Source organism: Helicoverpa armigera, chromosome 30, assembly GCF_030705265.1.
Source record: "Helicoverpa armigera isolate CAAS_96S chromosome 30, ASM3070526v1, whole genome shotgun sequence".
NCBI lineage: Eukaryota > Metazoa > Arthropoda > Insecta > Lepidoptera > Noctuidae > Helicoverpa > Helicoverpa armigera.
In genome coordinates, this window is record NC_087149.1 from 403,964 (window position 1) to 423,688 (window position 19,725).

Consider the following 19,725-nt stretch of genomic DNA (forward strand, 5'->3'; position numbering starts at 1 on the left):
TACAATTGGTGCTTTACAAATTTCGTAGCTTTAAGCTCCAAAACTTTAATTCAGGCTTAAAAGAGCAATAATTACATCCCATTGTTTTAAATCGTTACAAAGAAATTACTCTATTGAACACAAAATCACCGACCACAAAAGATTTATTTTATTACACCATTAAACTTTATTGCAACAATCAAATGCTCCAGTTAAATCAAAATAATCTTTACGACTTTATTTTTTATCAATACGATATCGGAATTCTAAGAATTCTAAATGTATGTACGCGACGCGCGACGTACGGTATCCCATCCCTACGCAAATGTCATTGACTTGTGTCTGCATATTGGCTGGCTGACGATTGCACAGACAGGCTCGGTTCGTGCTACAATAAAAAGCTTGTGAGCGCCGCTCAGGCCTTAATTACGGTCCAACGGCCCAAACATTTGGTCGCCACATGTGTTAATCACAAAAACTCTAACAAAACCCACTTTAAACGGACGTGGAACGATAAAAATCGACGATCTAATCACTAGCAGTAAAACATAGTATTTTAATTAGATAAAATCGCGCTTTTGAGTATTGTGAACGTTGTTAATCACTTCCGTGGTGTCTGAGCGTGTGGCTGGTGCATTTGTGAGCAGTTTTTTTTGCTGTAAAAACATGGTTATCGAGAAAATTTGTTGCTTGGGAGCTGGATATGTCGGCGGGCCTACGTGTAGTGTGATTGCTCTAAAATGCCCTAATATTCAAGTAACTGTTTGCGACAAGAGTGTTGAGAGAATAAACCAGTGGAATTCTGACAAATTGCCGATCTACGAGCCCGGGTTAGACGATGTGGTTCGACAATGCCGAGGTAGGAATCTTTTTTTCTCTACTGACATAGCAAAAAGCATACAGGAGGCTGATTTGATATTTATATCTGTGAATACGCCTACTAAAACGTTTGGAAATGGCAAGGGCAGGGCTGCGGACTTGAAATATGTTGAAAGTGCAGCCCGTATGATTGCAGACTTGGCGACCAGTAACAAAATTGTAGTCGAAAAGAGTACGGTGCCAGTTAAAGCGGCTGAAATTATTATGAAAATATTGAGAGCTAACACTAAGCCGGGTGTCGAGTACCAGATCCTGTCTAACCCTGAGTTTTTGGCTGAAGGAACTGCTATCGTTGACTTGGTGGAAGCTGAGAGAGTGTTAATCGGTGGTGAGGATACTGCTGATGGTCAGAAAGCTATTAAAGAGCTTTGCTGGGTATATGAGCATTGGATACCAGCTAAAAACATACTTACCACCAACACTTGGAGTTCTGAGCTGTCTAAGCTCGCTGCTAACGCATTCCTTGCCCAACGTATATCAAGTATTAACTCTTTATCTGCCGTCTGTGAGGCTACCGGTGCCGACGTGTCAGAGGTAGCAAGAGCTGTAGGCAGAGACTCTCGAATCGGGCCAAAATTCCTTGAAGCATCAATAGGTTTCGGCGGCAGTTGCTTCCAGAAAGACATCTTAAACCTTATCTACTTGTGCGAATGCCTAAATTTGCCTGAAGTGGCCGCTTACTGGCAGCAAGTACTCAACTTAAATGATTATCAGAAAGCTCGATTCACAAGAAAAGTCATCGAGTCACTATTCAACACTGTATCGGACAAAAAAATTGCTATACTCGGTTTTTCATTCAAGAAAAACACAGGAGACACCAGAGAATCACCTGCTATTCACGTATCAACTACATTATTGGACGAAGGAGCTAAACTACACATATATGATCCTAAAGTGGAACCGGACCAGATTTTCTACGAGCTCACAAGTCCATACGTAACATCCGAACCGGAGAAAGTTAAAAGCAACGTTGAAATCCACGATACAGCTTACTCGGCAGTTACAGGGGCTCATGCGATAGTTTTATGTACCGAATGGGACGAATTTAAGATGTTAGATTTTAAAAAGATATACGAAGTGATGATGAAGCCTGCGTATATATTCGATGGAAGAAAGATCTTGAATCATGAGGCGTTGCAGAATATCGGTTTCCATGTGCAGACGATTGGGAAGCGGTTGAGCAGAGCGGGCAGTATACGGGCTCAAGGAAGTCAGACGATGCCTTAATGTAAGTATTCTTAATAATTTATTACTAATATTATATTTTAAAAAATACATTTTACTGTCTGTTTGCAAATGGTGAAACCACTGAACCGATTTGCAAAATTCTTTCACTGTTGGGGCGCTACACTCTTCCCGAGTAACATAGTCTATATTTTATCCCGGTACGGGCAGTAGTTCCCACGGGACGCGAGTGAAACCTCGAGAAAACTGCTTCTTTGTAATATACAGAGATAGTTTTAAATTCTATCAAGTTTCAAGGATTTTTATACAACCTTCAAATCCTATTTAATAAATATATAAATGTAAGGATGTAAAATAATGTAGTTTGTTACTCTTTTACACAATAACTACTGGATGGATTTCGATGAAACTTATAATATATCTAGCCATTAACATAGCTTATATTATTATAACATACAGACTACTTTTTAGGGTTCCGTACCTAAAGGGTGAAACGGGACCCTATTGTTTTCGCTCCTCTGTCCGTCCGTCCGTCTGTCACCAGGCTGTATCTCATGAACCGTGATAGTTAGAGAGTTGAAATTTTCACAGATGATGTATTTCTGTTGCCGCTATAACAACAAATACTGAAAACTAGAATAAAATAAATATTTTCGGGACTCCCATACAACTAACGTGATTTTTTCGACCCTTCGTGCGAGTGCGACTCGCACTTGGCCGGTTTTTATCTATGTGCGGGAAGTGGTTCCCTTGTAACGTGGTTTAAATCGCGGGTAGAAGGTTCTTGTATATAAAAAGTCGAATTGCAAATCTCTACATGCAAGAAACACGGTAATGAATTCAAAACATTGCATATACTTTTGGCTACATGCTCAATGTATAATATTGTTGACATTTCCTTGTCTATGCGTTTGTAACTCTATGTATATGCAATAATTGTCAATGATTGATTTGCTACCGACGAATAATCATTTCAATTGGTATATTACGAATACTCGTGAAAAAGTCGTGGTGGCATAGTGGGTAAAGAACCAACCTCTAGCTAGAGTATGAGTGTGTGTTCAATTCCAGGTCAGGCAAGTACCATTGCAACTTTTCTAAGTTTGTATGTACTTTCTAAGTATATCTTGACTGTGTTCCGGATGGCACGTTAAACTGTAGGTCCCGGCTGCCATTTGAACATCTTTGGCAGTCGTTACGGGTAGTCAGAAGCCTGTAAGTTTGACAACCAGTCTTACCAAGGGGTATCAGGTTGCTAGCAACTGGGTTGAGGAGATCAGATAGGCAGTCGCTCCTTGTGGCACACTGGTACTTAGCTACATCCGGTTAGACTTCAAGCCGACCCCAACAAAGTTGGGAAAAGGCTCGGCAGATGCGAAAATTATTTTACTAAAAATATCGTTTAAAAATAATAACATCAATTTATATTCTGTTAAAACTTAACCCTGAATCGATTAAAAGTTAAAATGTACCGAGATAATTTTCCTTACAAATCTCCAAAGTTATTCTCAAGTCGTGCGCATTTATGTATGTGTTGCACGTTTCTCAGAAACTTAAATCACCGGCTACCGTCATTATTGAAATGGCGTCAGATGCTAAGCAGGATCTTTTTGAGCCTTTTTTATATAAAGGAGCTTCCAGTTAACATAGTTAGTGTTTTTTTTTGGTTTTCAACCGTCTTCCCAAAAAGATGGTTATGAATTAGGATGTTTGCATCTTCATTTACTTTGTGGAATCGGAAAAAATGGTCTAAGGAAGAAAAGTATTCCTCAATCCCTACTAATATTATAAATGCGAAAGTAACTCTGTCTGTCTATTACGATTTCACTTCAAAGCCACTGAACTGATTTTAATAAAATTTGGTACAGAGATAGAGTTGACCTTGAGAAAGAACATAGGATAGTTTTTATCCCGGACTTTTGAAGAGTTCTTTTGGAAACGCGATATAACCGAACTCTACGCGGGCGAAGCCGCGGGCGAAGCCGCGGGCGGAAGCTAGTACTTTAATATATTAGTATAGAAGTACGATAAATTACTACTTCTACTATTGTTGCCCACAAAAAAACTAGGAACCCATTTTTTTCTTCACAAACCTGATTATACAGTTAATATACAAACAAAAAATATTAGTTTCGTTATACATAACAGTTGCCAAGATATTTATTTACTTAGCTAGTTAATGATGACGTTCAAACATCTGCTAATTATTTACTCAAGTAATATTATTTATACAGGTGCAAAATATATCGTACCTCACTTATTGTAACTGAAAATAATAGAAAATGTTGTATTCTAGGTGCAAAAATAGTTTTGCTGAAATCACTTGAAATAAAAATACGTTGCGTCTGTCTATAGGTTCATGCTTCTATGGTACTTTTAATCATCTGTAGCCCTTTCCCAACTATGTGGCAAGCGGCTGAGTACCAGTTTGCCACAAGGAGCAACTGCCTATCTGATCTCCTCAACCCAGTTACCCGGGCAACACAATATCCCTTAGTAAGACTGGTTGCCATACTTACTGGCTTCTGACTACCCGTAACGACTGCCAAATCTCTTCCCGGATAAAATATAGCCTATGTTTCTCGGGAAGAGTGTACCTTTCCAACAGTGAAAGAATTTTCCAAATCGGTTCTGTAGTTTCGGAGTCTTCAGGATACAGACAAAAGTATGTTTCCTCTTTATTATATTAGTATAGATTATGTAGATGTCTTATAAATCCCGGAACTTTGATAAAGATAATAATGTATGACTAAGTAAATCGTTTTGAAGTGGTATTTCAAAGTGGGTAATCTTCATTTCTATCTGTAAGATAATATATCAAAACACGACCCACTTTTAAGTATAATATACATAGGTAATATTAAACATGTATTGGAGGCAAGCTGTCATAACTAGGATGGGTGACCAACTAAATATTTTTGATGGGAAATCATCAAATGTCGGCTCCCGCTGTGTGTGCAGCGCTCGGGAGTGTCAGACTCTTACTGACTAAACCCGCCATGTTTCTTCTTAAGCCCGCCATGTACCAGCGCCGCGGTCATGAGCGCGAACAGTCCCGCAGCCCCGGCAGGTGACCAACTACGTCATTGGCACGATAAATTGGTAGGTCCCGGCTGTTATTAGAACATCTTTGGCAGTCGCTACGGGTAGTCAGAAGCCAGGGGTATTGGGTTGTCCGGGTAACTGGGTTGAAGAGTTCAGATAGGCAGTCGCTCCTTGTGGCACACTGGTACTCAGCTGCACGCGGTTAGACTGGAAGCCGACCCCAACATAGTTGGGAAAAGGCTCGGGAGATGATGATATTTTACCAAATCTATTAATATGATATGTGTAAATTCTAGGTCACAATACACAGGTAGTAATCAAAAACAAAATTAGATCTTGGCTCAGCATACTGTTATGCAATTTTAATGGCATTGTAAACATACAATAATATAAATATTAAACCAATGTATTGCTCAATATCATTCATCATCATTTACTTATTTACCTATTAACAAACTGCCTCGTTGGTCTAGTTGTGGAATATAACAACGGCTGTGTATAAGGTCTTTTTTTAACGACGTCAAAAATCATCAAATGACCCCTCCCGCTGTGGGTTAGCAGCGGTGAGGGAGTGTCAGACTCTTACTGACTAAAAACCGTCGTGTTCCGTCGTAGGCCTCTTATGTGCCAGGGTCGCGGTAACTCGCGCGAACAACCCGCAGTGTGTATAAGGTCTTGATTTTAGACACTCACAAAGCAGCTTAGAACCTGGAAGTTGGTGATTGATACACCCGTGCATCGTGTCGCACGTTACTGTCGGTGGTGCTTGTGATCTCTCTCCGGTGGTGTCGGCTTGTCGTCGCATCGCGCGCAGAGAGTGAAGGAATACTGAGTGCACCGCAGTACAAGCTAATGTGCCTGCACTGTAATATGACCTGCGCAGCTGACTGATCTCCTTAGAGAGAACAACCGGGCGTCATTTTATAAATGTTTTCACCAATAGTTTTGAGAGATTGAACATCCTTGGCAGTCGTTACGGGTAGTCAGAAGCCAGTATGTCTGACAAACAGTCTAACCAAGTTGCATTGGGTTGCCCGGGTAACTGGGTTGAGGAGATCAGATAGGCAGTCGCTGCTTGTGGCACACTGGTACTCAGCTGCATCCGGTTAGACTGGAAGCCGACTCCAACATAGTTGGGAAAAGGCTCGGCAGATGACTGAGTTTTGGGAGATTTTATAATGTTTCTTACATAGTTAATGTATTACAGCACTTGCCTACAGACGTCGAATGTTTGGTATAACTACAGTTAAATATAAATATTTATAAGTACCACGCAACATTGTACGATGTTCTCACCACATACTAATGTGTGCGTCTTTAGTTTTAAAATATACATAGTTAGTTTGAACCTCATGGTTTAAATCACTCGATAATTTTTGATTTAACTACCTGCTTCTTGAGTCAAAGTTAAAACCTTGTGGCACACTGGGTACTCAGCTGTATCCAGTTAGACTGGAAGCCGACTCCAACATACTTGGGAAAAGGCTCGGGAGATGATGATGAGTTTCGGAGCCTTTACGGTACACCGGGGCTGCGGGATTGTTCGAAAGAGTTACCGCGGCCCTGGTACATAAAAGGCCTACGACGGAACATGACGGTTTTTAGTCAGTAAGAGTCTGACACTCCCTCACCGCTGCTAACCCACAGCGGGAGGGGGCATTTGATGATTTTTAGCGTCGTTAAAAAAGCTACCTGCTTCTTGCAATTCTACTCAAGTGTGATTCAAAGTCAAAGTAAAGACCTTGTAAAAACTGGTACTCAGCTGTATCCAGTTAGACTGGAAGCCGACTTCAACATACTTGGGAAAAGGCTCGGGAGATGATGATGAGTTTCGGAGCCTTTACGGTACACCGGGGCTGCGGGATTGTTCGAAAGAGTTACCGCGGCCCTGGTACATAAAAGGCCTACGACGGAACACGACAGTTTTAGTCAGTAAGAGTCTGGCACTCCCTCACCGCTGCTAACCCACAGCGGGAGGGGTCATTTGATGATTTTTAAATACGTCGTTAAAAAAAAGATACCTGCTTCTTGCAATTCTACTCACGTGTGAGTCAAAGTCAAAGTAAAAACTTATAAAACTGGTAGTCAGCTGTATCCAGTTAGACTGGAAGCCGACTCCAACATAGTTGGGAAAAGGTTCAGGAGATGATGATGAGTTTCAGGGCCTTTTATACAGGGTAGGGTACAAATAAATAAATAAAAAATCTCTTTATTTTATAAGAACCTTAAGATAGAAAATATGTGAAAGAATTTTGTTCTTCTAACCTACAGACAGACATGTGTTGCTGGGGAGTTTGTTCCATCACTTCTTCTTCCCAGCAACAACACATAGGAAGTGGTGAAGGGCGGGCGTTTTGGGGGCTGTCTTATGTAAATTCCTGACGTTCAAAAAGTGCTGTCCTGCAGCCAAGTTTGAATAAATGATTTTTGATTTTGTCAAATCAGTTCAGTAGTTTCTGAGCCTTTAGGGTACAATCAAAAATATGTTTACTATTTCTTATATTCGCATAGATAATATGTAGAATAGCTAGTATTTCTATAGACACCATAATACCAGAATGTCTAGTTTTATGGTGCCAACACCAAAGGCTATAAAGATATGCACCGGTCGATGCACCCTCGCATTCCCATAACAGATACCATGCTGCATATCTATGCATTTTATTGCATTTTGATCACAACTCTATATGCATTCTTAACTAGACGTTGTCCCGCGGTTTCACCCGCGCGGGATGAAATATAGCCTATGTTACTAGGGAAGAGTGTAGCTTTCTAACTGTGAAGGATTTTTTTTAATCGGTCCAGTAGTTTTTAAGTTTATCCATCCATTACCAATCTGACCTCCTCAACCCAGTTACCCATGCAAACCGATACTCTTCGGTAAGACTGGTGTCAGACTTACTGGCTTCTGACTACCCGTAACGACTGCCAAGGATGTTCAATGACAGCCGGGACCTACAGTTTATCGTGCCCTCTGAAACACGGCCTTAAGTTGACCTCACTTTTATAAAGCCTCGGGATATTTAGGAAAGACCCAAACATGATAAACTGGTTGTTTCAAGAAATTCGTGAGTCATCCGTCAAGAAATATGATCTTAATTTAGGGAGTTTAGTGACCCGTAGATTCGGGTCTTTGGTAGATTAAACTTGTTGTCTTGTACTCTTAACCTTGATTAAATATCATCATCTGCCTAGCCTTTTTAATCGACATAAAAAAGGCACAAACATACTTACATACAAGTCATAGCTTGACTTGTATGTAAGTATGTTTGTGCGCGATAATCTGGCGTCTGGCTTGACTGATTTGGATGCGGTTCAGCATAGTATTTGTCAGAGTTAGGAGAAGGTTTTAGCTAAAGTAAAAACTTAACTTTTCGACTGCGAACGACTGCCTATCTGACCTCCTCAACCCAGTTACCCGGACAACTCGACACCCCAAATGGGTGTCGAGTTGTACTTGACTTTCACAAAGCAGCCCGGAGCCTGGAAGTTGGTGATTGATACACCCGTGCATCGGAGAGCACTTTAATGTCGGTCCTGCGTCCGATCTCTCTCCGGTCGTGTCAGATTGCCATCCCGTTGGGCTATGAGAGTGAAGGAATAATGAGTGCACCTGTGTCTGCGCAAATGCTTGTGCACTATAACATGTCCTGCGCAGTTGGCTTATCTCTCTACATGAGAACAGCCGCCGTAGCCGATAATCGGCTAGGAGGACATCATTCAAATAATCTTTTAAGCCATAATTGGACCTTATCCAACATCAAAAAAGGCGGAAAAAACACAAACCAATGACCCATGACCGACATATTTATTTGTACAGATGCGCATACGCATAGTTTGTAGAGAGGATATTAAAATGATTGGTAGGCAGTCAATTGTTTGATCACGACCGGCCTCGCGGCTGGCCTCGGCGGCTATGGTTACGTACAAATTAATAGCTAGTAATTAAACATTTTGGCTAGCCATTTCCTTGGGTTTTAAGGTCGGGTTTAAGGCTGTTTTGGTCATGTATCATTGCGTTATTAATTGTTGATCATCATCAGGTGTTTTCACCCGCGTCCCGTGGCAACTACTGCCCGTACCTTGATAAAATATAGCCTATGTTACTCGGGAAGAGTGCTTTCCAACAGTGGAAGAATTTTTCGAATCGATTCAGTAGTTTCGGAGCCTTTACAAACAAAAGAATGTTTCCTCTTTATAATTTTATAGTAGTAGCCGCTCGGTACGCACTTTGCTACTTATAAATTAAAATAAAAAATGAAGGATTTTGTACAAATTTCACATAAACCATCTAAATAGTCCGAAAGCCTAAAGTTTGGATAGGTGACACCGTTCTTGAGTTATAAAATTACAACGAAAAGTGACATTTTAATTTTAAAATATACATATAGAATAGACTACTGATAAGTACTGCTACTGTTGAATACAAAAACCTGTTTTTTTTTGTTTTAAAACATAAAACTGGTTTTACAGTTAATACTATGAATTAATTATTTATTTATCTTCACACTTTAACTGCGTTAAGTAGGTCAATTCATCTATAATAATAAAGAGGAAATGTTTTTAAGTTTGCACACTAAAGGCTCCGAAACGACCGAACCGATTTGAAAAAATCTTTCACTATTGTAAAGCTACAGTCTACCCGAGTAACATAGGCTATATTTTATCCCGATACGGGCAGTAGTTGCCACGGGACGCGGGTGAAACCGCGGCCAAACAGCCAGTGTTCTTAAAATTTCGCAATAGTTAGTACATAGCTCATACGTGCAGATATTTATTTTTATAAGTATCTGCATTTGTTTTTGTTAGTGTAGACTACGAAATCGTTTCAGATGTTTGGATTAAAAATTTCTTGTGTGTTAATCATTACAAATTAACAGACAACCGATCAGAAACAGTATAGAGAGTCTGAAAACCAGTCTTACCATGGGTTGCCTAGGTAACTGGGTTGAGGAGGTCAGATAGGGCAGTCGCTCCTTGTGGCACACTGGTACTCAGCTGAATCCGGTCAGACTGGAAGCTGACCTCAACATCATTTTGAAAAGTCTCAGGAGATGATGATAGTATATTTATACATAGATTCGTCGAATCGTTCGAAGGTGGGTCGATAGGTCAGCTATTTTGTAATCCGTGGTTTAGCTTATAAATTATAAGCTAGGTTATTAACTTTGTAAGATAGACTCTTACTAGGAAGTAGTGTGTTATGTAAATCTTGCATAAGTCTTGTAATCTTAGATTCTCAGACATGTAAACTGTTGTCAGATAAATTTCAGTCTAACTGAAAGTGGAGCACGCTTGTTATAGACTGTTTAACGCTAAAATAAACATTTTGGAAAAACTGCGAGGCCGTTGCTATATGTATGTAGAATAGGTTAATTTATTGACTATAGATAAACTTCTTTTGAAAAATGTAGAAAATAAAAAACGACTTTAAAAATATACCTAAAACCTTCTTATAAGTATGACTAGTAACCGGCTCAGTCAAACATGATATAATCGTGCGAGAACATATAATATACAGTATAAATGAGAATCTCCTTTTCTAAGTTTGTATGTACTTTCTAAGTATATCTTGGACACCAATGACTGTGTTCAGGCATGTTAAACTGTAGGTCCCGACTGTCATTGAACATCCTTGGCAGTCGTTACTTACGGGTAGTCAGAAGCCAGTAAGTCTGACACTAGTCTTTTGTGTTGTCCGGGTAACTGTGTTGAGGAGGTCAGATAGGCAGTCGCTCCTTGTGGCACACTGGTACTCAGCTGCATCCGGTTAGACTGAACGCCGACCCCAACATAGTTTTGAAAAGGCTAGGGAGAAGACGAGGGAACTTCGTGAAGGACCTATAGTTAGGAGAAAACCCATTTAATAATAAACGTTCATATATGACGTCACTAGTTTATCATCGCTACAGGATATTGCTGAATATATACTACGATAAAGTTAGTAGTATATATTAGTTTTTATGTACTACTACGATATTTTGCGAGGCTCGTTAATATAACTTCATGTTTTAAAGTTTAGGTATGTTGTTAAAAAATTCTCGATAAATTCTTTATTGCTTATATGCTAGTATATTTCATATTTCCCATTTTAACCGGCTTCCAAAAAAGGAGGAGTTTGTCAATTCGGATGTTTGTATATTTTGTGTCTTTTTTTAGCAATTTTGATTGTATAACGTTCTTAGGAATAGACAGAAAACTATTGTAATTAATTTTATTTTCTTTTAAAAAGAGTGTCCAATGAGTTTCTTGCCGGTTCTTTTCTTGTCCATGAGACCAACTTTTTGGAACCGAGCAGTAGCTTGACGTTTCGAAAGAGCTTTTATAGACCTATTTGAAAAAAAAAGGTTTGAGTTTACCTACCCATCTGATTTTGATATTACTTATCTAGTGTTTTAGAAAACGGTTTTTTGTTGTAAAACGTTTCTTTACGAAAATATGTCCTTGTTACAGACCATGAATTTCACTGACAGCTGAAAATAGTTATTTTTCAAAAACTAATATTTTTTCTTTTTAAATTTCAGGTACTGAAATATAGCTGAATAATAATAAAAGAAAATGAAAAAGCAGCGTGGTACTAGCCAGAATATTATAATGCTATGGAATTAACTATTTTATATAATTAGTATTAAGTCTAATTTATTTTATGATGCCGAGGATTTTTGCCTATTTTTTTTCCAAAAAATACAAATTTTCTTTGGTATAAAAAAAAACTATATATTATGTTCCTAATTTTTTCGATCGCTGTAAAGAAGGAATGAGTAAGTAAATGACAATTTTTTTCTTTTTTACTTTTTCAAAACACATGTAAAATTATTAGGTTAAGGAAAGTACATAACATTATAGAAACTTATTTTGCGGTAAAAAAAACTGAAAGTCTTTTAAATAACAGCTCTCGGCATCTATTCGAATACCTATTATTATTTGTGAACACACTTTTAATAATTATATTTTTTTCAATTTTAGACCATTAATTGTCAGTATTGATTGAATATATCTCTCTGAAAAAAGCTTGTAAATCATGATTTTTTTAAAACTGTATCGGAGAGCACGTTAATGTCGGTGGTGCTTGTGATCTCTCTCCGGTGGTGTCGGGTTGTCGTCGCATCGCGCTATGAGAGTGAAGGAATACTGAGTGCACCGCAGTACAAGCTAATGTGCGTGCGCTGTAATATGTCCTGCGCAGCTGGCTGATTTTCGTGGCCGAATATACTAACTTATAATATTCATTTATGTTTGTTAATTGGCATTTTTTATATCCCGATAATGTAATACATATTATCAGGGATTTTAATGAATTACTTTGTGTTCTAAAAATCATGATAAATAATAATTAAACTTCATATTTTGTTAGTAAAACGAGATTTTATATTCATTAATTCATATTATTTTAAGTTAATATATTAGTAGAGATGAGTAAGAGTACTTTTTTGAGCATTTGTTTTAAGGTACGTTTAGGATACGGCAACTATCGTTGAAAACGTACCTTTATTATAATTTTGTTTATCGCTTTTATAATTTAAAATTTTAATGGATACTTTTGATATTTATGGTTGCGATAAACTATCATTTATTAACAGTACATTTATAAATAGTTAATAATATAAATTTTGGTTTATATAACTTTTTTTTTACATAAAACTTACTGCCATTATTTAAATAGCTTGTTTAAGGCTTTGAGGCAAAAATTGTGAAAATGAAAAGTCAAAAAGAGATGAAAGAAATAAGAGATTTTGATTAAAATTTTAATTTTTAGGTACGAGTAGGAACTCGGAAAAATAAACCTTACTACTTATTTTACAGTTGTAAGTTGCTTCTGAAAGCTCTTAAAAAAAATCGTTTTTTTTTTTCTAAATACTTATTAATATTTTAACCAAAATCTTATAAGGATCGATCTAATTCTTATTTTCAATATACATAATTATGTATACAATAGTCCCTTGTTTATATTATGTTATTCACACCTTTAATCAAAATAATTCGATTTTGTATGTAACATTTTTGAAAAAAAAATAAATGTTTTTTGGTTTAAATTTCAAAATAAAAGAAAAATAAGTACTCATATCTCTACACCCTACTTTATCTTAGTTTAATTTATTATACTTGACCGGTTTTTTGTAATTAATATAACTTGATATTTATTAAGAAAACTGAATATTAACCCGGGGCTGAAATATGTTATATCTTAGTGACTAATTATCATCATCATCATCAGACTTTTATCGTCCCACTGCTGGGCTGCGGAGAAGCATTGAGCGTTAATCACCACGCGCGCGAGATGCGGGTTGCTGTAATGTGCGGGTTGGTGCAATGATAAAAAGGTGAAGTAAAACATCTCGAGGACACCTGGACTATAAAGTCTGAAATCAGCAACCCGCATTGAGCAAGCGTGGTGATTAATGCTCAATCCTTCTCCGTGTGAGAGGAGGCCGCAGCCCAACAGTGGGACGATAAAAAGGCTGTAACGGTTTTACTCAGGTAAGGTGACAAGGCACCCGAACGCCTCGTTAGTTGTAGTAAGTGATCCCGGCTACCGCACGTTGCTTGAGCTACAAGAAGGCGCCTGACCTACCTGCCTTATGGCATCTCCGATATCTTTCCTTACTCGCGAAACGCATTTTCCTGTCATATATAGTTATCGGCACGAATCTTGAGCTCTGACCTACATCTGTGCAGAAGTGATTTATTAGCAAAGAACCAATCCCGCGTGACGGCTATGACTCGATGCACTGCGGGCCAATCACTGCTTTAGCCCGTCCCCGCGCCTCACTTCATACCACAAAAGGGATAAATTACTTCTGCGAAGGTGAAGGTGAGAGCTCAAGATTCGTGCCGATAACTATAATACTTATTACAATGTTTTTAAACAATCCTGCACTTTACCCATATCTTACGACTCGTTATATTTTATTTTGTCGTAAAATTGTCGTCAAGTGAACTATTTCAGATAAAAACTAATATAAAACGCCATTTTTATTGCCGTTTTGTATTTTTATTGCTTTTTTTTTTATTTCTATTTGAATAGTTATTGTGTGAAATTACTTGTGTTTTGAGAAAAATACATAGAGTGTATAATGATGATGATGATAATTTTTGAAAAAAAAAAGGTTTATTTTAAGTTATAAAAAACTGGTCGACTTAATTACTTTTTAAGCTATATTTTACTTATAATTTTATGTTTTTAATTCGCATTTATTTTTATGTTTCGTATTAAAAAATCGAATGGCAATCTAGCTATAAGTGAAATCCTTTTATATGAGTATTATTATAAAATCATTTATTTAATTAAATTATTATTTAAGTTAATAATTTAAGGACTTTTGTTGCACAACTGTGTAGCTTATAGTTATTTTTTCCTAAAATGTATTACCTATTATTCCCAGATATTTTTAATAAATCAATATATTTTATTTAACATTTGTTTTATTTCTAAATGGAGAATTTACGTCAGGTGTAGGCACTTAAACTATTTAAATAAGTACTATAAAGAGGAATTTTTGTTTGTTTGTAATCTAAACGCTCTGGAACCACTGACCCATTGCGAAAAGTTCTTTCACTGTTGGGAAGCTACATTATCCCCGGGTGACAAACCTAGATTATATTTGATCCCGGTACAGACAGTAGTTCAGATAGAACTACTTTCGGGTGGTCGCGGGTGAAACTGCGGGAAACAGCTCGTTACAAAATAATTAAATAGGTACGATTGTGGCGTAAAAAATCGGCTGTTACGTTGCGCGTCGCGGGTTCGATTCCTGTGTCAATTAGTAGGTAATTATATTACAAAGCTGTTGAGTTACTTTGGACTCGATAATCTCAGAGTTTAATAGACCGATTCGAAAAAATATTTCAGGGTTAGAAAGCCCATTTATCAAGAAAGACTCGGCTACTTAGGTAATGCGTAAAATGTGTTGAATGGCATAGCTTATGCACAAATAAACGCATAGAAAACAGTTATCTGAAATAGCCTTTTCATCCCACCATCTCGGAAAGAGTAGTTTTACCCATTGATATCTGAGCGCAAAAGCCGTTTTTATCCTCAAGAGCGGCAAAGTGATTTGAATTTAAACATCGTGTGCAATACTCCATTTGTGACGATATTGATAAGACTTTTCAAACAAATACATATTCAACAAATAAAATACTACTTAAAATAATTATTCAATTAATTTAGTAATTTTTATTATTGTTTTTACATAGATTTTTAAACTCGTTTCATTTTTAGACTGAGTTTTCAAATAAATGAACTTTAATAGGTACTTCTTTTTACTTTGATACTCATATGTGCGCGCCATTTTGTTTTTTTGCATTTAGTAATTTCCTCGATGAGGTGGGATGAAAAGTTACGTGTTGCACTCGAGTACAAAGATTTTTCACCTTGTGCTCTTTTGATTCCCTCGCTATCGCTCAGGATTCTAATTATTGAATCGTGTTTCAATTTTAGAATCCTTCGCTTGCTCGGTCATCAAAATTGAGCCCGCGGTTAGAAAGCAACTTTGCACTCTTGTATAACAAAATAAATAACTATTACACCCTACCAACACAAGACTTTTTCAAAACAAACAACGCTGGCAACTCAAAAAACCTCCCGTAACCATGACAACGCCACAAAACAACAAAAGACAGTTTACCAACACGAGTGACGTTTTCCAAAATCAGTTTTAACGTTTGATTTTTAGAAATAAAGTTAACATGTCGACTCTCAGTGGTTATGACGGCGACGCTGTCGGTTTTGACGCCGTAACGTTGAGTAAACGTGAAGAAATTAACTCTTCGACGCAAACTACTGAATTTCAGGAATCCGGAGTTGGTTCACAGACAAACGAGTGCAAGGAAACTGGGAGTTTAGCTACAGCTGAAGACTTAAATGCTCAGGATGAGATTTTAAAAGAATATCCACCGCCAGGCTTGAACGAATTCTTGAAAAAGGTCGTGCCAAAAATGTTGGAACAGCTAGATCAAACTGAGAATGAATTAGCATATAATTCTTCGGATTCTGACGAGGAAGAAGTGCTGACAGCTACTCTCTTCCAGGAGATTAAACTGACAGATTTGCCCGGGATTGGGGGTGGTGATGAATCCCGTTGCGTCATTGATATATCTTGGAATCGCGGCGGGACTTCTATAGCAGTTTCTATAGGCAAAAACCAGCATGAAAGCTGGTGCGTTGACGATGGTCTAATCAGAATTTTCACCATGAAACGCACGGCTGGTGACACGTTTGTAAGAAGCTTAGATTTAGCTGAAAAAACTTGTGTTACTAAGCTGAAGTATCATCCTACTGAGGCTGCCTTACTAGCTTATGGTACAACTTCGGGCGAAGTTATTTTATGTAACCTGAGGAACTTAGATGCGATTTTGCTGACATCCCCAGCCGGGGCTCATGGGTCTACTCGAGTAAATTGGCTTTACTGGGCTGATGCGACCCTTGCTAACACATTTCTGACCATGCACATTATGAATACAGGCAAACGACGTGGCGCTTCCGACCACATCCTCATTTCTGGGGGATGCGATGGCACAGTCAACGTTTGGAGGGTAAACGCGACCCAAAAGGTCTTCGAAAATGTTATTTGCTACGCTATAAACGGTTCTAGGAACATGAATGCTCCGAATATCACGTGTTTTGACTTTATAAAGACTTATCCTTTACGGCCAAGTGACCAGAAAGTTCCAGATGATATTTTTGTCGTTGGAGCCTCATCAGGGATGTTCTATCTTTGCAAAACGAAGACTTACCAGCCTGTAGGGACTACGAAGACGGTGGATCCGGTATACGAGGTGTTCCAAGGCCATATGGCTTATGTTATAGATGTCGCCTTCAGTTCTCATAAGCCGGGGATCTTCGTATCCGCCTCCATTGATTCGGAGTTGAGGATTTATGATATTAATCAGCCTAATCCTTTGAAGGTTTGTTGGTACTCTTAAATAATATAAACTAGTGGACGGTAACTGAAAGAACAGGTTTCCTCAAGATGTTTTCTTTCACCTTTACTCAGTCATTTGTGTTCAAGATCATCATTAATTTAAGAGCCTAGCTCTTGTCAGTTCAGCTCCTTCCATTTACGCCTATCTAGCGCCAACTCCTGAACTTCCTTATACGTCACAACCTTCACCTTTCTTTAATTTGCTTGATGTAGCTATATCTTGGACGACCTCTTCCTCTTTTTCCTTCGACCTTCTTTTCCACGATCATTTGTTTTGATGTGTTCAAGATAACTTTCCGTATTTCGAAAGGCACGATAAATTGGTGGGTCCCGTCTGTCATTTGAAATCTTTAGCAGTTTTAATGGTAGTCAGAAACCAGAAAGTCTTAACAGGGCGAGGGTATAGGAACAGGGTTGCTTGGGTAACTGGCTTGAGGAGGCAGTCGCTTCATATGGCACACTGTTATTCAGCTGCGTCCAGTTAGACAGAAGCCGACCCCAACATAGTTGATCATCATCAAACTTTTTTTACTATCCCTATTTCCAATTTCAGACACCAGGTTTCCTCAAGATGTTTTCCTTACTCAATCATTAGTGTCCAAGATACACATAAAAATTACTTATACCTTAGAAAAGTTAGGTATAGGTATCATCATTTTCCGAGCCGTTGGGAACTCGAACTATGTTGGGGTCGGCTTCCAGTTAGTCACGTAAGTAATCTTAGAAACATTACAGGACTAAATATAATCATTTTCCAGGTAATATGCCTCGATTCACCCATCTCCTGCGTGGCCTGGATGTCCAACAACCCGTGCGTGGTGCTCCTAGGGCTCGCCAAGCCTCAGGGCAGTTGCTTCAAGTGTATAGCTTGAACAGTGGCCGGGTGTTACCTGTCGAAGGTTTGACAGGCACTGGGGTGCTGTCACTAATATTACGGTGAATCATTGTGGGTGAGTAGGATTTGACAATTGACATTATGAACGACGAAAATTGGTGAAGAATTTGGCTACTGATCTATGTAGGTAATACTCATCTACAGTAGACGCATCAGAATCGGTTCGAAGAGTCTATATTAAAGAAATAATTCTTTAATATATTTTCTAAATCCTTAATTTTTCTTCTTTTTTCTATGTTATAGTATTTGCCGCATAGCAGCGGGTGATGCGGACAGCAACCTGCACATTTGGGAGCTCCCCTCTCGTCGCATCTGGCTAACTCAGGAACACCTAGACTTTTAACTTTTTAACACCGATTGTTTTCGTACGATAGAACGTTTTCCAGCGATGTACAGTTCCGAGTTCGTAATTTTTTGGTACGATCAGTTGTTACTATAGACAAAACAATTTATTTCTTGTTTATAGAAACTGGGCAATAGTGTCTGAACACATTACGATAAAACTCAGCATGACCTGCAAGCTCTGCTTGTCCGAAGTTAGCTACAGTAACTCAACGATAGGACTACAAAGTTTGAAATCGTCAATTTTCTCTCCTCTCTGTCGTAGGTATATGGTGATTAACGCTCATTACTTCGGCTGCCCAGCAACGTCTGATAAATCGGTGACTGATTTTTTGTAGGAGAAAAATAAAGCACACTGATAATGATGTCCTCCTAGCCGATTATCGGCCACAGCGGCTGTTCTCATATAAGGAGATTAGCCAACTGTGCAGGACATATTATAGTGCAGGCACATTAGCTTGTACTGCGGTGCACTCAGTATTCCTTCACTCTCATAGCGCGATGCGACGACAATCCGACACCACCGGAGACAGATCACAAGCAGGACCGACATTTACGTGCTCAAAACACTACAAAAAGTTAGTTGGAGAACGTCCTACAAAAAATCGGTCATATTATCTGTCCTACAAAATGTCGGACGTGGGTTTGCAGCCTTCTCTGTATGAGAAGAGGCCTCAGCACATGAGTGGGACGATAAAAAGGCTGATGATGATTATACTGAAGTTAGGTACCTACTAAGTTGCTATATTCAGAACGGCAAACTTAAGACGGGTCTACGCTAGACGAACCGAGCACGAGCGAAGTACAAGCGGAGCCCTTCTCGGCCCCGTCGTTCGGGGCGAGAAGTGTGGACGTACAACGAACCTACAACGATCACTGTTCTCGAACGTAGTTTTCCGCAGTGAGTTCGCGGCTCTTGGCGAATATAGACGATATTAATAATATTGCAGTAGCCGCTGCTGTTGCAGCCAACCAAGCCGACAACAGGCAGAACGCAGCCGAGCACGAAAGAAATGCTCGCAGCGCGCTCGTTAGAGGCTTGTTGTGACTCCACCGCAGCGGAGCTAGGCGGAGGGAATATTAACCAATAGGATTGAGGAGCAGAGATTTTGTGCAATCCTATTGGTTAATATTTCTCAGTTTCTCCACTCCGCAGCCTAGCTCCGCTCCAGTGGACAGGCAGCCTAAGTTGGTCCACACTAGACGAATTGTGTTCGGCTCGTGCTCCGCTCGTGCTCGGCTCTCTCAGCGTAGACGCAGCATTATGTGATGAAAGCTACATATATTCCTATTTATTTACGACTGATTTTTAACGTTAGTATTGGTTATAGATACCTGTTTTAGTTATTATAATATAATATTATCTTTAATTTACATTTAGTTGCTTTTTTGTAAGAAAATAAAGAGAAATGTGAACGTTTGGGTTTTTATTTATTTAAATAGGAATCAGAAAGTAAAGTTTGTTTGCTTGAACGC

At 38.6% G+C, this 19,725-nt stretch overlaps 1 protein-coding gene and 1 non-coding gene across 2 annotated transcripts; both read left to right on the plus strand.

Moving 5' to 3' along the window:
- The first annotated feature begins 292 nt into the window (after positions 1–292).
- Positions 293–11,762, plus strand: Sgl (sugarless). The gene is made up of 2 exons (XM_064042957.1): positions 293–2,086; positions 11,613–11,762. The coding sequence occupies exon 1, from the start codon at positions 646–648 to the stop codon at positions 2,083–2,085; it is 1,440 nt and encodes a 479-aa protein (XP_063899027.1). The 5' UTR covers positions 293–645; the 3' UTR covers position 2,086; positions 11,613–11,762.
- Positions 11,763–15,650: 3,888 nt separating this feature from the next.
- LOC110382990 (uncharacterized) lies at positions 15,651–19,665 on the plus strand. The gene is made up of 3 exons (XR_010278029.1): positions 15,651–16,995; positions 17,771–17,962; positions 18,151–19,665. It is a non-coding gene; the product is annotated as an uncharacterized LOC110382990 (transcript).
- Positions 19,666–19,725: the final 60 nt, after the last annotated feature.

Coding starts and splice junctions, on each gene's coding strand:
- Sgl (XM_064042957.1), top strand. CDS start 646: ATGGTTATCGAGAAAATTTGTTGCTTGGGAGCTGGATATGTCGGCGGG.